We start from the raw sequence: 18,686 nt of genomic DNA on the forward strand, positions 1-18,686 counted from the left end.
TCTGAACATGAAAGGAGGGCCTCGGTTTTCAGCGAAACACACACACACACACACACACCCCTCTAGCCCTACAGACTAAAGTTCAAAGCCTCTTGCTTCTCTTTTTGCCTCCATTCCATCTCTCTCTCTCTCCAGTGTTCCCATTATTCTCCTCATCCTACAGTAAATAAACAAGTGATTATCCAGATCGGGATAAGTGCCACAGTGATTTCAAGCTGATTGAATGCCATGCTCCACACAGACACACCTGCCTGCTCAAACCTTTTCAATCTCCTCATCATCTCGGTCTTTTCCATTCTTCCATCGCATCCGTCTCCCATCTCCATTTCCTCCTGTCGTCATTCTCTCTCCGTCGCACGCATCACAGCACCTCGGGCAGACCGGAAGGCTACGATATCACTCAAATACCCACTCTGTACAACCGTGCTGAGCAGAAAAGCATCCCAGGACACACCCTCCGTCCACCACCCTCGAGACGGGCGAGCCCCCACAGCAGAAGAGCGCGTCGGGTTCCGCTCCCGTAAACCAAGAACGCGAATCTGAGACCGTCCTGGGTAGACTAGACAGTCGAGGACCGGGAAAGTTTTCATTCCGTCTTTCTCGTCCTGTCTCGTTCCTGCGCTCGTTTGTTTCCACCACAAGTAGACATGTAGCCACAGGGTCTAAAGTTACTGTCTGAGGTTACCATCTAGTGACGTTTCAATAGGAAGGAACGTGGCTCAGAGCTTGTGGTCACACCGCTTGAGATTCACCAAACATGTAGTAGCAGTCCAGTGGTCACGGTTCTTCGCTTCGGGCCGACTTCAAATCACCTTAACCGTCACCGTCTCGGCTCTATGTTTGGACCACTTGCTTTCCTTTCCTTTCCGCGGCATCCTTCTCAATTTTTCATGCCCTCCCCCTTTTCCCAGACATTCCTTTCTCGACACGATGACGCAGGCCCAGAACTAGGCCGCCGACTCTTTTTTTTTTATCCCGGTTTTAAAAATACCCTCAGTGTTCTTACATGTCCTCGTTCTCCCCAGCCCTCTGGAGAGATACCATGTGGAGAGAAGTGCGTGCTCAGGTTTGATTTGGACGACTACCACGGTAGAGCTTCTCCTTCTGTCACGTTCTGATGAGTCGCACAAAAAAAGATGAAGGAGGACTCGTCTTTCCTCAGTCATACAGTCCCCTCCGAAAGTACTGGAACGCCGAGGCCAATTCTACTGTTTTCGCTATACGGTGAAGACAAATGGGTTTGAGATCAAAAGATGAATGAGACATCATTTCCTGGTATTTACACCTAGGTGTGTTTAAAACAACTTAAAACGTGGCACATTTAGGTGGCACCCAAATTTTTGGTGAGCAAAATTACAGGAACAGATAGTCTTAAAGTAAAGAACACTTCATATTCGGTTGCATATCTCTTGCTTGCAATAAGTGCATCAAGCCTGTGAGCCACTGACATCACCAAACTGTTGCGTTCTTCTTTTGTGTCGCTTTTCCAGGCTTTTATCACGGCTTAATTCAGTATTTGTGTGTTTTTTTTGGAGGGGGGGTCTCGCTTCAGTTTCCTCTTCAGGAGATGAAATGCTGCTCAACTGGGTTTAGACCCTGCGATTGACTTGACCAGTCTAAAACCTTCCACTTTCCCCCCCCTGATAAAGTCCTTTGTTGTAGTTGGTGCTTTTTGCACCACTGTCTTTCTGCATGATGACGTTCCTCCCAATCAGATCGGATTCATTTCTCTGTAAATTGGAAGACGGTCCGTTTCTGAATCCATTCCGCTGCCACCGTCATGAGTTACATGATGGGGTGGGGTTCCATCAAGAGGTGCCATGTTCCTAGGTCTTCTGTATCTAGTGAAAGCAGTAGGATCGGCCTCGGCGTTCCGATATTTTTCCGAGGTGCAAAATGTCCATGGTGTGAAAGCGAACACAGATCGTCAGTACAATTAAATCTTCGGAGACGGCGCTCATCACCACCTTCATCAAAACTGAGGAGATATCTTTTAGACTGGTCTTAACCTATCCGTTACACTTCACCAAGGCCCATTAAAGCCGTTCTGCCGACATAGTACTAATACACGTCATGTTGGATTTTCCGATAATCTCCTTCTAAAGCCGGTGGGACAATTGGACGCCCCAGTGTGTCGGCCAGCCCCATGTTTTTGGTCGCCTGGAAACCTGGGTGAAAACGCGTTAGCTGGCGTAACTAGTCAGCCATGTGTTTTTATGTTAATAATGTAGCACTGATGTGTAGGCCAGGCTAAATCCGTTATGCTCGTGTATTATTTCTGCTGTCCGTATGGAAGAACGGATGAAAGGCGATGACGAAGAGGAGGACCGCCGGAAAGAGGTATCGGTCATACGAGATTAGCGTGGGCGACGAGGGACCGGTGGAAAGATATAGCAAGCCGTATAGAACGGCGCACACACACTTCTCACACGGCTGTCTGGGGGGAAAGAGAGAGAGAGAGAGAGAGAAACAAAGACGAAATAAAAATAAATAAATAAATAAACTACAAAGGTTTTGCATCTTTCCGCAATAAAAGTTTGTGAGGAACAAACGTCGCGTTCATTCGCTTCAGCGCCATCTCCGTTCCTTTCTTTCAAACCGAAAACCAAAAGGCAGCTCTGTCGATCTCCCTCCTCCCATCATCCCTCCTTCCGTCTCTCCTCCTCCTCCTTTCTCTTTCTGTGTGTGTGAGCACGTGTGTGTGTGTGGGGCTGGGAATCAGATCGTGAGTGCAGCTGAGAGGAGCACAGAGATGCAGGCAGCTTGAGCAGGACATTTCCTCCGGAATGAATCTTGGTCACTTTTCTCTTCTTCATCACTCCGTCCCAATCAGACGGTGGAAATTTAAACATTTTCAAGATTCTCTGATGGTTGTTTTGTTGTTGTTGTTTTAAAGCTGACCTTTTTTTTGGGAACTGGGAAGATTTTTGGAATTGTTGGATACTCGTCTTTTTTTTTTTTCTTTTTTTCCCCCACCCCCCAGGCGTTAGGGGGCAAGTCACCCCCCCCCACACACACTCACGTTTTGTGCGTATTGTGAGTGCTTTTTGCGAGGTCAGGATGACTGAGATCGTGGTCACAGACTGTAACCTGAACTCGGTGTGCGAGCGCTTGGAGGAACGGTGTTGCGTGGACGAAGCTCCCGCTAGGAAGAGCCACTCCAACACGGGCGCTAAGCTGTGGGGCCGCGTCCGCAGTAAACTCCTCCGCCAAAAGGTTCTTCGATCTTCCTGTCCATCATAACGGCGTGCGCGCTCTCTCTCCTGCGTTCTGTTGTAGACTTTCAGGTTGTCATAGTGTGTAATTGAGCAGCAGTTGTTGCTCTGTGTTTCTCTCTTTGTGCACCCAGAGTTTAAAGGGCAGCTATACATCACTATTTGTGTGTGCGTGTGTGTGGAGTTGTTTGTGGCTTGTCTTACTTTTTCCGGCACTCGTCGCTTGCGGCGCTGAGTGATCCCATAGTTTGTCTTCTCCTCTTTTCCAGTTTCATCTCTTTTTCTTTTTCTTTTTTTTCCCATTCCCTTTAATCTTTCCTTTTCCGCTTCGCCCCTATTCTCCCACTCGTTGCCTTTGTGGCTTTGTTCTCATGACCCAGGGGTGTGTGTGTGTGTGTGTGTGTGTGTGTGTGTGTGTGTGTGTTGAAGTGGTTATGGCATGCACTTACAGGTTAATTGTCACCTCTGCTTCTTCGGAGTCTGCTAATGAAGCACATTTCCTGACACTCGTACACACACGGCACAAACAGATAAGCCGTTCTTATACTCGGGCGCAGTTGTGTGTGTGTGTGTGTGTGTGTGTGTGTGTGTGTGTGTGTGTGTGTGTGTACACATATAGACACACACACGCACCTGTTTCCAGTCAGGGCCAGTGTGAGGACATTGGTGCTGAATAGCAGTCGGTTTGTGTTTCCATCCTCACCACAGCTGTTGTGGGCTGCGTCCCAATTTATTTTAGTTCCTTTTCCCTGCAAGTCTCACTACACTTTATTGTACCACAAATTTTACTGTACTAATAGAGCCAGGTTCGTTCTAAACTCATGATATCAGGAAAGCTGTGTTTTTCCTTCTTTGGGTTTGTGCACTGCAGCATGACTCATTTCCCAGGTGTGTGTGTGTGTGTGTGTGTGTGTGTGTGTGAGCACATCCCAAGAAATCTAGGCCTCTCCACTTGGGATACAGGATACACACTGCCAGGGCTTTGAACAAGAATAATTTTGTGCATTATTTAGGTGTGTGTGTGTGTGTGTGTGTGTGTGTGTGTGTGTGGGCACAGCTTAACAGCAGAGCTGCTGAGTCAGGAGTGTATCTGTTTTACTCCACTGACCCAGAGCTCAGCGTGGATTATGGAAAAGCTCTCTGTAGCTCTGCCCCGCCTGCCTGCGTGAACTAATCACCAGGTCGTACTCATCATGGACGGTGCGACGCCAGCACTCGGTCAGGTCTGACTTTAACCCGAGATCAGGCATTGAGTGTTAAAGGGGTACTCCGGTGTTTTTCCACCTAATCTCAGTTCAGGTCTGGTGACTGAACCCATCCCCCCTCCCCCCGATGATCTTGAATCATCGTCTTGCTGCATGATAAAGTTCCTCCCGATGCATTTCTCTGTAAATTGCCAGACTTCATGTTCCTGTAAACTTCTGAATTGATTCTGCTGCTCCCATCATGAGTTACATCATCAATAAAGGTTAGTGAGAATATTCCAGAAGCAGCCATGCAAGCCCAAGCCATGACACTACCTCCACCATGTTTCACAGACGAGTTTGAATGTCTTGGATCACGAGCAGTTCCTTTCTTTCTCCACACTTTGGCCTTTCCATCGCTTTGGTAGAGGTTAATGTTGGTTCCAGAACTTTCGTGGCTCATCTCGGTATTTCTTTGCAAATTCCAATCTGCAATTCTGATTCTTACTGCCGATGAGTGGTCTACATCTTGTGAGATGTCCTCTGCTCTTGGTGGATTGTGATACCTTCACCCCTGCCCTGTGAATGTCGTTGGTGATGTCACTGACGGTTGGTTTTTAGGTTTTTCAACCTAATCTCAGTGTACTGTATCCGGAGTGTATGGGTTCTTACCACAGTCAGGAATTTCGGAGAAAATTCGGAAAAGCCGTTGACTTGAAATCTAGTTCGAATGGAAGACTAAGGGCAGTCGTCCTCAAACGAGGTCTCCATGCGATGTTGCACTGCATCCGTAACACAACCACAGATCCGTCCTTCGAAGGTCCTTTTCAACGTTCGCGTCTGGTGCCGTGTGAAAGCGGGTTTCGAGCCCGGGAGTGGTCCGTCGAACCAAATTCCTGGTCCTCTTGAAACCAGTGGTCTGAGGCTCGCTTCAACCGAACCATGATCTGGTCTACATAAGGTATGGAAGCTATCCATGTTCAGCACCGTATGCTGAGTAATAAGATGGGTTAGACCCATTAAACTTAGACCGGTTAGACCAATTAGACTTCTCGTGTTACTTCCTGTTTCAGCTTTGGCTTTTATGGTAAACGAAGGAGACCGAATGCTCTACCGTTATATAAAACCCGACTTTCAGGGGACTTTCAGGGGATGGGATCGGAGCAACGTTACTGTAACTGCTAACGTTACTGTCACTCGCCTTTGTGGTGCAAGTGTATGGCTAAAAGTCTTCTATGAGAACAGCTCTTCATCTGTTCCTCGCACCTGTTTGTTAATACCAAAGGATTATAATCTCAACAATAAAATAAATAAATAGAGATTAACCAGGTGCCTACCGTTTTTTGCAAAACCGCAAAATTGCGCAATCGATCACCAGACTGGAGGAAATTCCATGTGAAAGGAAACTCGTGATGAAGAGCCGGGCCCCCGGATGAGCCCAGAATTGCTCCTGGGTGCGGACTCGAGCATTTCAGGCCAAGGATTTTTAAAAAATGCCATTTCTATAAAGAATTCATGCAAGTTTATGTTTTTCTTAACTGTTTATTGACAACCCCAACAACTGCCCTTAGACGTCCATTATCAGAAAATGATCAGTAAACAGGATTTCTGTTCTTGCTCAGTATGGGGACATTTTTATCCTGGGCAATTTCTTTATTTTTTCGAGGAGCATCATTGCTACAGATGTGATAGATAGAGATTAGGTCAGAGTATTGGTTTAACGTAACACAACCGTGCAGGTCATCGATTGGATCCGAAGTCGCATTTGAAAGTCTAATTCCAGTGTGCAGTAGGGAATCGGTACATGCTTGCGTATCGGGGGATTAGTGCTTAGGCAGGCGGTTCCGCCTCACACACATGACCACGTAGCCCTCTCTGTTTTATGTGCCTGCCATGACTGAAATACTCCTCTCGCTCACAGTAATCCATGTAAATAAACCTGTATTTGCCCTCCCACTGCCTGACCTTCTCCATTTTCACTCGCAGACACACACAACTTTTTTTTTTTTTTTTTTTTTTTATACTCTGAATGGCTCTTTGAGGCCAAGCCGGCTGAGCGTGTAGGTGTGTGTACGCTGGCCAGGTTATGAATGACCTCTTGAAGTGCTTCTTTTCTTGACCGGGTCACTGTGTCTGACCATCAAAACCCGGCATTCATCTCGTAGACGTGTCGAGAAGAAGAACGAGGGATGATCTCTGAGGGGTGAGATGGTAGATTGTACATTAATGGAGGAACAAAAGCAGGGGAAGAAAATTCTTAATCCTAAATGAAATCCCATCATCCACCTTCACACAATTTTAAGAGAGATTTAAAATGCCAGTCCGTCCCTAACGGGCGCCGTAACGGCCGGGATAAATCTTCTCCGGACTCGGTAAGCGTGCAGCACTCGCGCACACGCTCTCATCCAGAAAGGCAGTAATTAGGTTTTCTGGGGGTTTGGATCAAATATCCCCTCTTGACTATTTTTGTAAAAGTAACCCCTCTTTTCATGTTCATCTTGCTCATTTACAGGTCAAAGGTCATGGCTGCTCTACTCCTCCCCACCTTCATTACCTGATGGGTTCATTATGCATGCACTAAATTTAGTGCTCATTTAGGCAAAGCAGCGCAGATCCATTAGGGATATGCGCTTTAGCCTCTCGACACAGTTTATAAGTCTGTCAGACCTTTGGTTGAGTTATGTAGCTTTTAGTGCTCGTGGTCATCGGAACGTTCTCAGCTTTTCAGCTTTGTGTTTGTTGTTGGGGGGGTACGTTGGTACACAGTGTGAGGATGACTCAGATGATTGGTGTAGACATGGTGATGAGAACGATGAATAATGGTGTGAGTCAATTTCCAGTCGGATTTATGGGATTTTACTGGAAGAGGCTTCCGAGACCCTGAAGACTAAACATCAGCCTAACCTTAAAATACTTGTATAATGACTCTGCTGTGTGTGTGTGCACGTGCCTACCCATGTCTACCACTGGGACTACCACAGAATTCTTGCTAGCAGTTATTATTTGCTTGGCAACACAGCACTGAAACTGACATAGTAGTGGCATAGTATTGTGTGTGTGGTGCTGGTTTGAGCGCCACAGACATACTGCCCCATCGGAATATTCCTTCACCCAAGTCATCCATCCATCTATCCATTTGCTTCCACTTCTTGGTCACAGAGGCAGAAGTCTAAGCAGAGATTCCCAGACCTCCATCTTGCCCAATGTCTTGCCCAAGGACCCTTCGTCATGTGGAGTCATGTGGGCCGGGAACCGAACCTCCAACCCTACAATCAGTGGACACCCCGTTCTACCACCCACTCTACCACCTGAGCCACAGCCGCCCTAATACGCTTGTGTCTTCTGTCTAGTGTGCTTGTAAGCAGTTGTACCAGCCGACAAGACAGCTGAGAAACGTACGAGAGTAGAGCAGAGACAGCACTCCCTCCCACACCACAGTACTGACTGGCTTTATCTCCAGACTCTAGAGGAAATGGACTCAGCATTCCAAATGATGCATAAAATTGATGCATACATTTTTTTATTTTTTATTTTTTATTTTAAAACCACACAATTACTACCTGCCAGCTGAACGTAATCAGCCTGTCAAATGGAGCTCGGCGTGATTAAAGGAAGCGTTTCGCTGTTGGGATTAGCCACCTTTAAAGCAAATTAAGCACAGAGTTCATTTAAAAGACACTTCTTCTCATTAAAAGAGGATTTGCAGATGACTAATTTGTAAAAAGTTCAGGAAGCAGACGCGGGATTCAGACGAGCTGAAATACTTCAATTCATTATATTTGGCGGGTTTTTTGTTGTTTTTTTCGCTTAAGACGGGGGTTTTGTATTTAGGCTCAGTCCTCATCCAGTACGGTAAAATTAAAGACATGTAGATTATGGTGCGAGTGAGTGAGTGAGTGAGAGAGAGAAAGCGAGAGAGAGAGAGTGGTGTGATAATAAATTGAGAAATGGGTCGTGTTATGCAGCATGTCTGCGTACGCGTGTGTGAGGTCAGTGCAACATAAGGCTGGGGCAGGTGTGTCCATGTACAGTCTGTCCGTCAGTGGCTTCTCTGCAGGCAGAACACACACTGTTCTGATGGCAGACCTACACGACACACACACACACACACCAACTGCACCTGGCATCCTTCCTCTCACGTCTGGTGTCAGTAAGGCGTCTCAGTGTGTGTGTGTGTGTGTGTGTGTGTGTGAGATCATTGAGAATCAATGATTTCCTGAGCACACACAGCATTCTGTTCACTGAAACTCAAACTCAACACTCACACACACTCGGGCACACTGAAAGAGGGTTATAGTAGTCCGAGAGGAAAGGAAGAACAGAGAACAGCAGTTGATACTGAGGGGGAAAAAACAACAACAACAACAACAACAAAAGATCGTTCACATGTTCTTCCTGGGTTCTCAGCTACCTCCGCAAGGGCTACTGGTGTATTTATGGTGTATATAATTTGCCCAGTTCACAGCCGCCTTTCTTATTGCGTTGTTGCAGGCGTCTTGAATCGTTCGTCGTATCGGACACTTTTTAAACGCACGCTTTGTCCCAGAAGCAGGAGTCGAATGAGGTTGAGATGATTCTTTCTTCAGACGTTCTTCTCTAATTGTGGTGGAACTATGGCGTATATTTTCTGACGTAGGTTTTTGTTACGAAACGAAACCAAGCTTGATTCGGATCTGGGCTCGGACCGGGCCGTTCCAAAACGTCGACCACCTTCTTCTTCCGAAGCCGTTCATTTGTCGACTCGGGTATGTGCTTTGGGTCATTATTGTGCTAGTGGAGGGAGTCAAATCTTCAGCTGTCTAATGGAGGCCTGCACGTTTTGTGCCAAAACAGACTGGTAGTTGGAGCTATCCATGATCCTGTCTGTCTCGAGTAGTCCCAGCTGAAGGGAAGTAGCCCCATGGCGTGACGCTGCCACCGACATGCTTCACCGTAGGAAACAGCTGATCTTTATTTGGGGTTAATCAGGTGTTTGATAATTACTTTTGAACAGTTCCTTCTGGAAAAAGTCTAAGCACATTCACATGCCTCATTATAAAAGTGTGTGCACACTTGCACAACCAGGTTATTAGCATTTTTTTCTTTTTCTTCGTTTCCACTTTGTTTCTGTTTGTTTTTCACTTGAATTTTGTCGGTTGCTATATCATGTTTTTTTTTTTTTTAACGTCTCAAAATCCTGCAAATTTAACAGTGGTGTGTTAGGACTTTTATATCCATTGTATTACCATCCCATTTTAGTGTTGCAACAACACGGTGTGATTGGGAAACACTGGGCCTCTTGGAGATGATCCTTCCAGCGGAGATGCAAATTCTTTGTGTGCAATATTGTTTGGCATACAGCGTTTGGACGCAGTTTCATCGTAATAACGCGTGATCCCAGAATAGCACGCGGGTTCCACTCCTTTTGTTTCGGCCCAAATGTCACTCAGGAATGACGTCCTTTTCGTTTTAAGATGCTCTCGGGCCATTTTCCCAACTCTGAATTCGAGGAATTGCTTTCCCTCACAGGGTGTCGCTTCAAAGGGCAGCGTTTTTCCATGCGCCGCCCTTCAACCGACTGTAAACCAGCATGGCCATCCAGTCTGGCTTCATCCGAATCGATTGTGAACGCTGTATAAATAAAGCCTCAAGCCGTGCAGTTTGTGGTTTCGCATCCCCCGAGAAAGCGCCTTTCCCACAGGGAAGCGCAGAATGATGCATTCCTCCGCGAGTTGCTTAATAAGGGGGTTGGAAGACGCGCTCCCATACTTTGCTCGAGTGTATAAAGGAGTATGTGATGGGGCCAGTCATTTAGTTACATTAAAGGATTATATTTAAGTTGTGTTATTTTGGTTGTGATGTTTGTGGGAGGTTTGATTGAGTCAGAAACAAAGAAAGTGTTGGTTAGAGCTCATGGAGGTTTTGTTGGGTCTTTTTAAAGCTGCTCTATACTGTAGCTTTGGAGCACCGGACTTAAACCTTTGATTAGCCCAGCGTGGTTCCCTGCCTCTTGGGGCAAACACTAATTATCATGAGGCATTGTTTATTGAAACATTAATCAACATCGATATGATTCCATACCAGTCTGTTTTCCCAATGGGACAATAACAGTACTGCCGATTTTACCCTGAGAAACGGAGGTTACGTGAGTTCAACGGATAATCGGACTGATTTTAAAGCGTTCACGGCTTGCGTTTAAAACGTTCATACCTCTACCAATAGACAGATGCGTACAGTACATAAACAGACAACTGACTTGCATATTAGCAGGACAGTTTCCATTACACAGCTGCCATTCCTGTTACGCATGTTTAATTATTCACGTCAGATCAAACACCCTTATTTTTTTATTTTTATTTATTTATTTATTTTTATACGCACTTCCTGTCCTGGTCAAGGTTTCCAAATGTGGAAGGAAAAGCAGCACTCGAGTCACAAGTTAAACCATTAGGAGGCTGCGAAGGTCCTTTCCTCTCTTTGCACTCCTTATCCGATTTGCACTCTAGAAAAAGCAGGAAGAAGAGAAATAAATCCAGGCTCATCTTTGCAGAGAGAGGTTTAAAGAAATGGGATTTGGGAAAGAGATTTATTGGCATGTCGGTGGAGAGGTAGAGGATGGAAGAGGACGTATTTACAGTAAGTATCACAGAGAGTGTAGGCATTCTTCAACAAGGTCCGTGAACACATGGGATAAAGTCAAGGTTAAGCCGGTACATTAACATTTTTTATGTAGGGTCACCGGAGCCAAGGCATTTTTAGATGAGAGATTTCAGAGCTTTTGCTTGAAGCATACTAAATTATGACTTCAAAGACAGTTTTTGCAGCCAGATGGTGTAACTCCTAAAACGCCAGGCCCTTAGGGGAAGACCGGTAGATATTCTTCCCAATGTCAGTGAGCTGCTGCTGCAGTTTTAATTTATGTTTATTGAAGCAGTAAACCACTCGAGGGCGTGCGCTTTTCACAGGAAGTGGCGTTCTCAAGCGCAGCGCAGCGCAAAGCAAACACAGTATGATGATGTGTAGTGTTTTTTTTTAAAAAAAAAAAGCTATTTTACATTTATTGTTAATGATGATGCCATGAAGGGTTTTTCCACCACACAGTGTAGTCTCTTAACAGTAAGCTTTGGTTGCTAAGCAACATGGTGGGGAAAAGTTGTGTTCTGTGAGCAGAACATCGGCTTAAGTGCAACATTTTCTCATTAAAACCATTAATAAATAAATAAATAGAGTTAAAATATTGTGGTGCAGTCATGTGTGTGTATATATATATATATAATTTTATTTTTTTAAAGATTTTAAGGATGGCTCAACCGATCGAAATTTTTGAACCGAAAGGATCTGTTTTTTTGGGGTTTTTTTTAAAGTTATTTATTTATTTATTTATTTATAAAGCTGTCCACTGTTGGTTTCAGGTTAGAAGGAAATACTTAAGAGCTTTGAATTTGTGCTTTCACACAAGATCAGATTCTTACCTGCATATGGAAGATTGGATGGCTGGACGATTGTCTTGCTTGATTGGATGGATGCGATGGATGGATGGATGACCGATTGCCTAGCTTGTAGGGGTGCACTGATTGGATGGACGGTTACACAGATGGATTGGATTGATTGGACAGAATGGATGGAAGGATTGGATGGAAGCATGGACTTTTGGATGGATGTTATGGAAGAATAAGACTGATTTGACAGATTGGATGAATAGACAGCTACTTACTTTACTTACATTTAGCCAGTGCTGGCTTGGCGGTTAAGGCTCTGGGTTACTGATCGGAAGGTCGGGGGTTCAAGCCCCAGCACTGCCAAGCTGCCACTGTTGGGCCCTTGAGCAAGGCCCTTAACCCTCTCTGCTCCAGGGGGCGCTGTATCATGGCTGACCCTGCGCTCTGACCCCAACTTCCTGACAGACTGGGGTATGTGAAGAAAACAATTTCACTATGCTCTACTGTATATGTGACTCATCATTATCATCACATTCATTCTTAATCAATAAAATCGGGTTACAGCCAAGCAAGCATTGATTAGTTATCACTGTTACTGCCTTGGTTTTGTTGGTATCGTGTTCGGTTTGATCGACGGGTTATTTTAATACGAAGGGTGCCTCCTGCTTCCTATCATCCATCATGCCTGACACGTGTTCTCCCGGAACAGCATGGGAAAACCAGTGTGATGTTAATGACTCTAGCACAGCTTCAGTTCAGGGCCATCAAAGACACACACGGGGGGAAAAAAAAAAAAAACCAACCAACCAGACGTCAGTGTTTTGCCTCACGTTTTCACGTCCAGTATACAACTTGCCCGTTTGCGGCGTAGTACTCTATATGGGAATGCCATGTCACGAACACATCTGGATCTTGTAAACTTCAACTAGCACTAGCCACAGATCAACCATAGTGCATGATATTTTGTTTTACAGCAGTGAAGCTAACTTCATTAGAAGATTACTGCTCTGAAATCTAATAATGGAGGGGGGGAAACTCATTGGCTTCCCAGGGATTAACCCCCCCCCTTTCAATTTCATTTTTAGATGTACTCTGGGAATTTCCATGCAGGAGGGAAATGGAAAATGGGGTCTTTTTTGTCAGAGAGAGAGAGAGAGATAAGAGCTGCAGAAATATCACCGCTTGGAATTAAAGCCTTACTCCGAACACTGTGGAACTTTGAGAAATTCACTGCGAGATATGATGAGGATTAAGACACGCCAGGGTGCGCCGATGTAGGAAAAGAATCGGTGACGGGATGGTGTATTTCGGCCACGGTGGGCGGAGTTACCGACCCTGAACTAATTCTTTTCCTATAACAGGACGCAAAGTAGTGCTTTTGAATTCCTCTTCATACCACAGCGGTTCTTTATACCAACCCTCACACGTTTGTTTTTTTCAAGCATTAAAGTACATCACACGTTTTATCTGTCTCTAGCTACGTTCCGTGGCGTTTTTCTGTTCTTTAATGAGAGTGCGATGGCTCGATCAGGGCCGAGCTTCAGGACTGCGCATGTGGGAGGAAGAGAAGCAGAAAGGAATTCACTGTTCAGACTGTTCCTTAGGGGTTTTATTGTTTATTTGTGCATGTGTATTAAATTATGATGAATAATTTGCATTATAAAAAAAGGCTGCTGAAGACTCAAACACTTTTTTTTTTTAAATTTATGTATTCTTTTTTTTTTTTATTATAGTTGGACCCACAGACTGTGCAGTCGAAGAACTGGCACGTGGACGTGATCGAGATGAACGGGGTAAGAGGCTATCGTCGACACGTTTATCTTTACTCTTACGGGTTTGTTTGTTGTTTTTTTTTAACCGCTCGGACTAATTCTGATTTCTTTCCTGTATCTCAGATCAAAGTCGAGTTCTCGATGAAGTTCACGAGTCGGGACTTGAGTTTAAAGAGGACGCCTTCGAAGAAGCAGAGCGGCGTGTTTGGAGTCAAGATCAGCGTCGTGACGAAGTATGCGTCTCAGGGTTTTTCCCCTGAATAAGCTTGAATCCAGCGATGCACGCTCTATCTGCGCTATCGTATACTCTTTGTGGTTTTCCTGCTTTAACACACACGATGACATGAGTCATCAGGTATCGGAGAAAACCCGAGGGGGTGGGGCTGGAAGACGGGAAAGATAACCGAAAAAGCCGCGCGGATCTGACGCACGCGACGAGCGCAGCGGTCCCGACGCCTGCTGTGATGATGGAAGCGTTTCAGGACGCGTTCTTGGAAGTTATTCCCACGTGATTACGACGTCGCAGCACAGTGCGAAGCAACCGCGCCGTCGCTCATCCGGTTTCACGGTTTTCAATCTGAAGCGTGACTCGACGCACGTCCTGCTTCGCTGCGAGGGTCGGGCAGGAAGATGAGCGGGAAAGTCCAAAATTCAACACGATTCTATTATACTGAACTATTCGGATATTCGACACGTCGATGAGAAAATGACGAGCGTCTCGTCGATGTGTTTATTTAACTGTGTGGTTTAAAAACATTCGAGTGCGCAGAGTTTTTATATTTTAGGATAATGCAGGGTTAGCGTTTAGGGGTTAGTGAGGTGGTCACGGAAGAGGCGGGTCTTTTAGGTGTTTTTTGAAGATTCGGACGGATTCTGAGGTGCAGATTGAGGTTGGAAGGTCATTCCACCGCTGAGGGACCGTTAGTGTGAAGGTTCTGGAAAAGTAGTAGTTAATAGTAAGTTAATATATACACAGTGCTGTTGACCCTGGTCATTATTACCAAACCTGATGTAACGACTTGCGATCGAGCAAAACATTTCTTCTGAACGGGCGCGGGTTTTTCCGCAGATCTGGGCCGAGACACGTCATGTGACCTCATCGACTGAAGCCGTCTTCGTCTCGTGCGTCGAACACGGGTTCTCGGTCTCATTTACCAACAAACATCAGTTTTCCACAATTTTGATAAATGCCGCAGCAAAATCGAGCGTTTTTGGCCGCAACAGCGCCCCCTGGAGCAGAGAGGGTTAAGGGCCATGCTCAAGGGCCCAACAGTGGCAGCTTGGCAGCGCTGGGGCTTGAACCCCTGACCTTCCGATCAGTGACCCAGAGCCTCAACCGGTGGTGTTTTCAATAAGGTTAATGTTTCTTTAACATTTCTGGAAGGAGTCTCCAGTGTCAGCGCTTTGTAAGACGGATTTCTCAGTACGCTACTTCATTGGTCTTATTAACTTGGCAAGGGGGAAAAAACAAAAACAAAACAAATCTGGCGAGAGGGAAGATTGTTTATAGTCGCTATAGCGTAAATGATAACAGGAACTAACTTGTCCCGCAGACGCTCCACAACGTTAAATGTCCCTATAAACGGATAAAAAGTACGAAGCGTCATTCTTTAAGTCTTTAAAAGAAACTGACGGAGGAATAACTGCGGTTTAGAAGGAACGAAACACTCCTGGTCGTGTCGTTATGGGGAAAATAATCGCAGCATCTCTTATCGTGTTTTCTCCCTTACAGGTTTTACATCTAATTACCAAAAGGAATAGCTGTTGCATGTAGTATTTGAAATGTTTCTGGAACAATTTAACGTTCCGGTGTTGCGCCGGACGTTTCTGTTTTAGTAAAGTGACGCGCGCTGAATGCTGAAATTTTAATAATAATAAAACTAAATGAGTGACACTGTGTAGCTGTTGATAACTGATGAAATTAATGAATGAACGTGTGTTTGTGTTTGTGTTTGATCAGACGCGAGCGCTCCAAGGTGCCTTACATCGTGCGTCAGTGTATCGAAGAGGTGGAGAAGAGAGGGATCGACGAGGTCGGGATCTACCGCATCTCCGGCGTGGCCACGGATATTCAGGCGCTCAAGGCGGCGTTCGATTCCAGTAAGCCCTTTCGAATTCCCTTCCCGAATACGTACCAGCCGTTATTCCGGGTTCAGGACCAGCCGTGGTGAGCCGTCCGCTCTCTGCGCTCCTCGGCCTCGGTCGTACGAGCCCGACGACGTTCCGTGGTTCGGAAGGAAACGGGTTCGGATCGGTCGTGCTGTACGGATCGCACGGCCCTGCCGTTTTTCCGTCTCTCCGCATCTCCTTCGACTCTGGGGCTTCTGTAAACACGTCTAAAAGTAGCCGAGCTGTGGGAAAGGCCAGAGGGAGGACTGACCTGCTCCAGCTGCCCTGATGAACATGGAACGCTGAGAATAACATTACTGACTGTTACGGCGTGGATTATGGATCGTTTCTACTTATATGACAGTGGAGAATATAGCACGCGTAAACCTGATTTTTGTCTCTCTCTCTGTTTTCAGACACCAAAGACATCCTGATGATGTTGAGCGACATGGACATCAACGCCATCGCCGGCACGCTGAAGCTCTACTTCCGAGAACTGCCCGAGCCTCTGCTCACTGACCGCCTCTACCCGGCCTTCATGGAGGGCATCGGTATGACCTTTCACCTCTTTCCCTCCCAGAATCGCTCTATAAAACAAACGATGTAATAAAGACACCTGGTGGCGATTCTCGAGGAAGCCGGCACTGTGTAGAGGTCGGAGGTCAGGTTCGTGTAGAGTCGGTGAGGTGAGAGCATTAATTGTCGTGTCCTCATGTTCTTGCAGCTCTGTCTGATCCTGCAGCCAAGGAGAACTGCATGATGCACCTGCTGCGCTCTCTGCCCGACCCCAACCTCATCACCTTTCTCACCTTACTGGAGCACCTGAAGAGGTACAGCACACACACACACACACACACTACAAAATGGGTTCTAGTTTTACATCGTGTCAAGCCACACCCCCCCATAGTCGATTACTTTCCTAAAACAGCACACCCCGTGTTTTACTCCTTACTTGAAATAATATCCAATGTTTTTCTTCGCCGATTCTAAACTCTCTTCTCCTGTTCATCTTTTGATCTCGAACCCAAATATCTCCAGTCTGTACAGAGTGGAGCGTGTATCGTAGCCGTACAGCGTACGGCGAAATACCTCATGGACACGCTCACACTTATTAGTTACCAGTGTTGCGTATAGGTCGAGTGCAAATGGGAAGCTTTGAAGCATGTCCTCGCTCAGGGATTAGGTTTTGGGGTAAGAGGAAAGATTATTTGCTGGACTGCATGAAATTGTTTTCCAAATGAACTCCACTTCACGATCGTGTCTGCAGCGTCCGTCAGACCGGTTCGCCTGAGACTTCAAATCCCCAAACCGACGGGTGCTTTCATGTTAGGACGTGTACAGTATATCACAGTCGCCCTCTTGGGGATTGTTTATTTATTTGTTTTTGTTTGTTTGTTTGTTTTCGCAAGGGTGGCTGAGAAGGAACCGGTGAATAAAATGTCGCTGCACAACCTGGGCACCGTGTTCGGCCCTACGCTGCTGAGACCGTCCGAATCGGAAAGCAACAAACCCCACATCACACTGGCCTCCGATATCTGGTCCCATGACGTCATGGCACAGGTAAACACCTTGCACCCAGGTGTTTTTATTTACCGTCTTGTAATCTTCAAGATTCAAGGTCTGCGGAGATCGGGATCCGGTCGGACAGAATGTGGCGGTCGGGAGCAGCCCGCACCGCTTTCCGGGCCGACCTTTTCAGAACAGAAGTGAAGTGAAGCTGTCGTCACACTGAAATGCCGTCGCTGTCCCATCACAGCTTTTCAGTCTGCACTGTGCGGTTGTGTATTTCCTCTCGGTCATATTCGTCAAGATGAGATGAGATGCTTGCGAAACGTATATATTTCAGTTCTGGAAATCCTCTCGGACTTGTATGTAATAGAAAACGTCACTTTCACCGTCCGAAGGGTTTTCCCAGGACGCCACACGTAAATGCTATAGCCATATGTGGATACGTTTTCCCTGTGTGGTCTTCTGTGGCTGTGTGTGTGTGTGTGTGTTTTGCTCCTCGCTCCCATGCTGTTGGTGAATCTGTCTTTGGTCCAGAGGTCTAAATAATCCCACAGCTGTATTTAGGTTTTTCAGAAGAGTGCTGGAGGTCTGCCAGGTCCACACACACACACACACACACACACACTCTTACTCACTTATATACACAGACTTCTCATTAGCTTGCTACAAATATAACCACAACTATGTATTTACTGTATTTCTCGATTAGAGGCATCACAGCGTCATTTATGTCTCCTTCATCAAAGAGTTTCTGGAAGAATCTGGCAGTGCTGAAGCCATTTATCAGATAACACTCCTCACACACACTCGGTGACGGTATCATTCCTGCTCCTCCTGCTTCTAGGAAAGTCATTAGGTGTAAAGGATAGTTCTTACACGGACGTAGAGGACGCCTCAAGCAGGAACCTGGGTGCGATGGGATTTTGTTACTTCCTGGCTCGGAGGTGTTTCTTATTTGTCCACTCTGTTCACGTCTCCCAGCGGCACTGGAGCTGTGGTTTGTTTCGCCAGGCTGGAACATGATTTAGTTGTTGAGGTGTATAAAATAATTTCCCAACATTATAAACAGATTTCTTTTTTCTTTTTCATTTTTTCTTTCCATACTGGAGATTCAACAGGTTTGCAAGTTCTCGCTCTCAAAAAATGCTTGTATTTTAAATTCTCAACCCATTCCAACACACACACACACACACACACACACACACACACACACACACACACACACACACACACACACACACACACACACACACACACACACACACACACACACACACACACACACACACACACACACACACACACACACACACACACACACACACACACACACACGTACAGCATGTGCCCAGGTTTTCCAGCTCAAGATCCACCATGACCCTGAATTCAGTATTCTTACAGTGCCATCTAGTGGCCATCCTGTGAACTACAACAAATAGCCTTTCACCAGCCTTGTGTTTGCTGGACTGGCAGACTAAA

General features: G+C 46.0%; 1 protein-coding gene across 5 annotated transcripts in view; it reads left to right on the forward strand.

The window, feature by feature from the left end:
* The window catches only part of abr (ABR activator of RhoGEF and GTPase), a 140,356-nt gene that overhangs the window by 120,128 nt on the left and 1,542 nt on the right, over positions 1 to 18,686 (forward strand). For 4 of the 5 annotated variants that reach the window (XM_017459642.3, XM_017459644.3, XM_053676830.1 and 1 more), the window contains 6 exons: positions 13,551 to 13,610; positions 13,713 to 13,822; positions 15,550 to 15,689; positions 16,115 to 16,249; positions 16,423 to 16,528; positions 17,108 to 17,258. In XM_017459642.3, coding sequence (XP_017315131.1) covers positions 13,551 to 13,610; positions 13,713 to 13,822; positions 15,550 to 15,689; positions 16,115 to 16,249; positions 16,423 to 16,528; positions 17,108 to 17,258 — 702 coding nt within the window. Of the gene's footprint in view, positions 1 to 2,705; positions 3,217 to 13,550; positions 13,611 to 13,712; positions 13,823 to 15,549; positions 15,690 to 16,114; positions 16,250 to 16,422; positions 16,529 to 17,107; positions 17,259 to 18,686 lie in introns of those variants that run through there. The other variant, XM_053676833.1, reaches the window with a different exon arrangement.

Source organism: Ictalurus punctatus, chromosome 28 (genome assembly GCF_001660625.3).
Source record: "Ictalurus punctatus breed USDA103 chromosome 28, Coco_2.0, whole genome shotgun sequence".
Classification (NCBI taxonomy): Eukaryota; Metazoa; Chordata; class Actinopteri; order Siluriformes; family Ictaluridae; genus Ictalurus; species Ictalurus punctatus.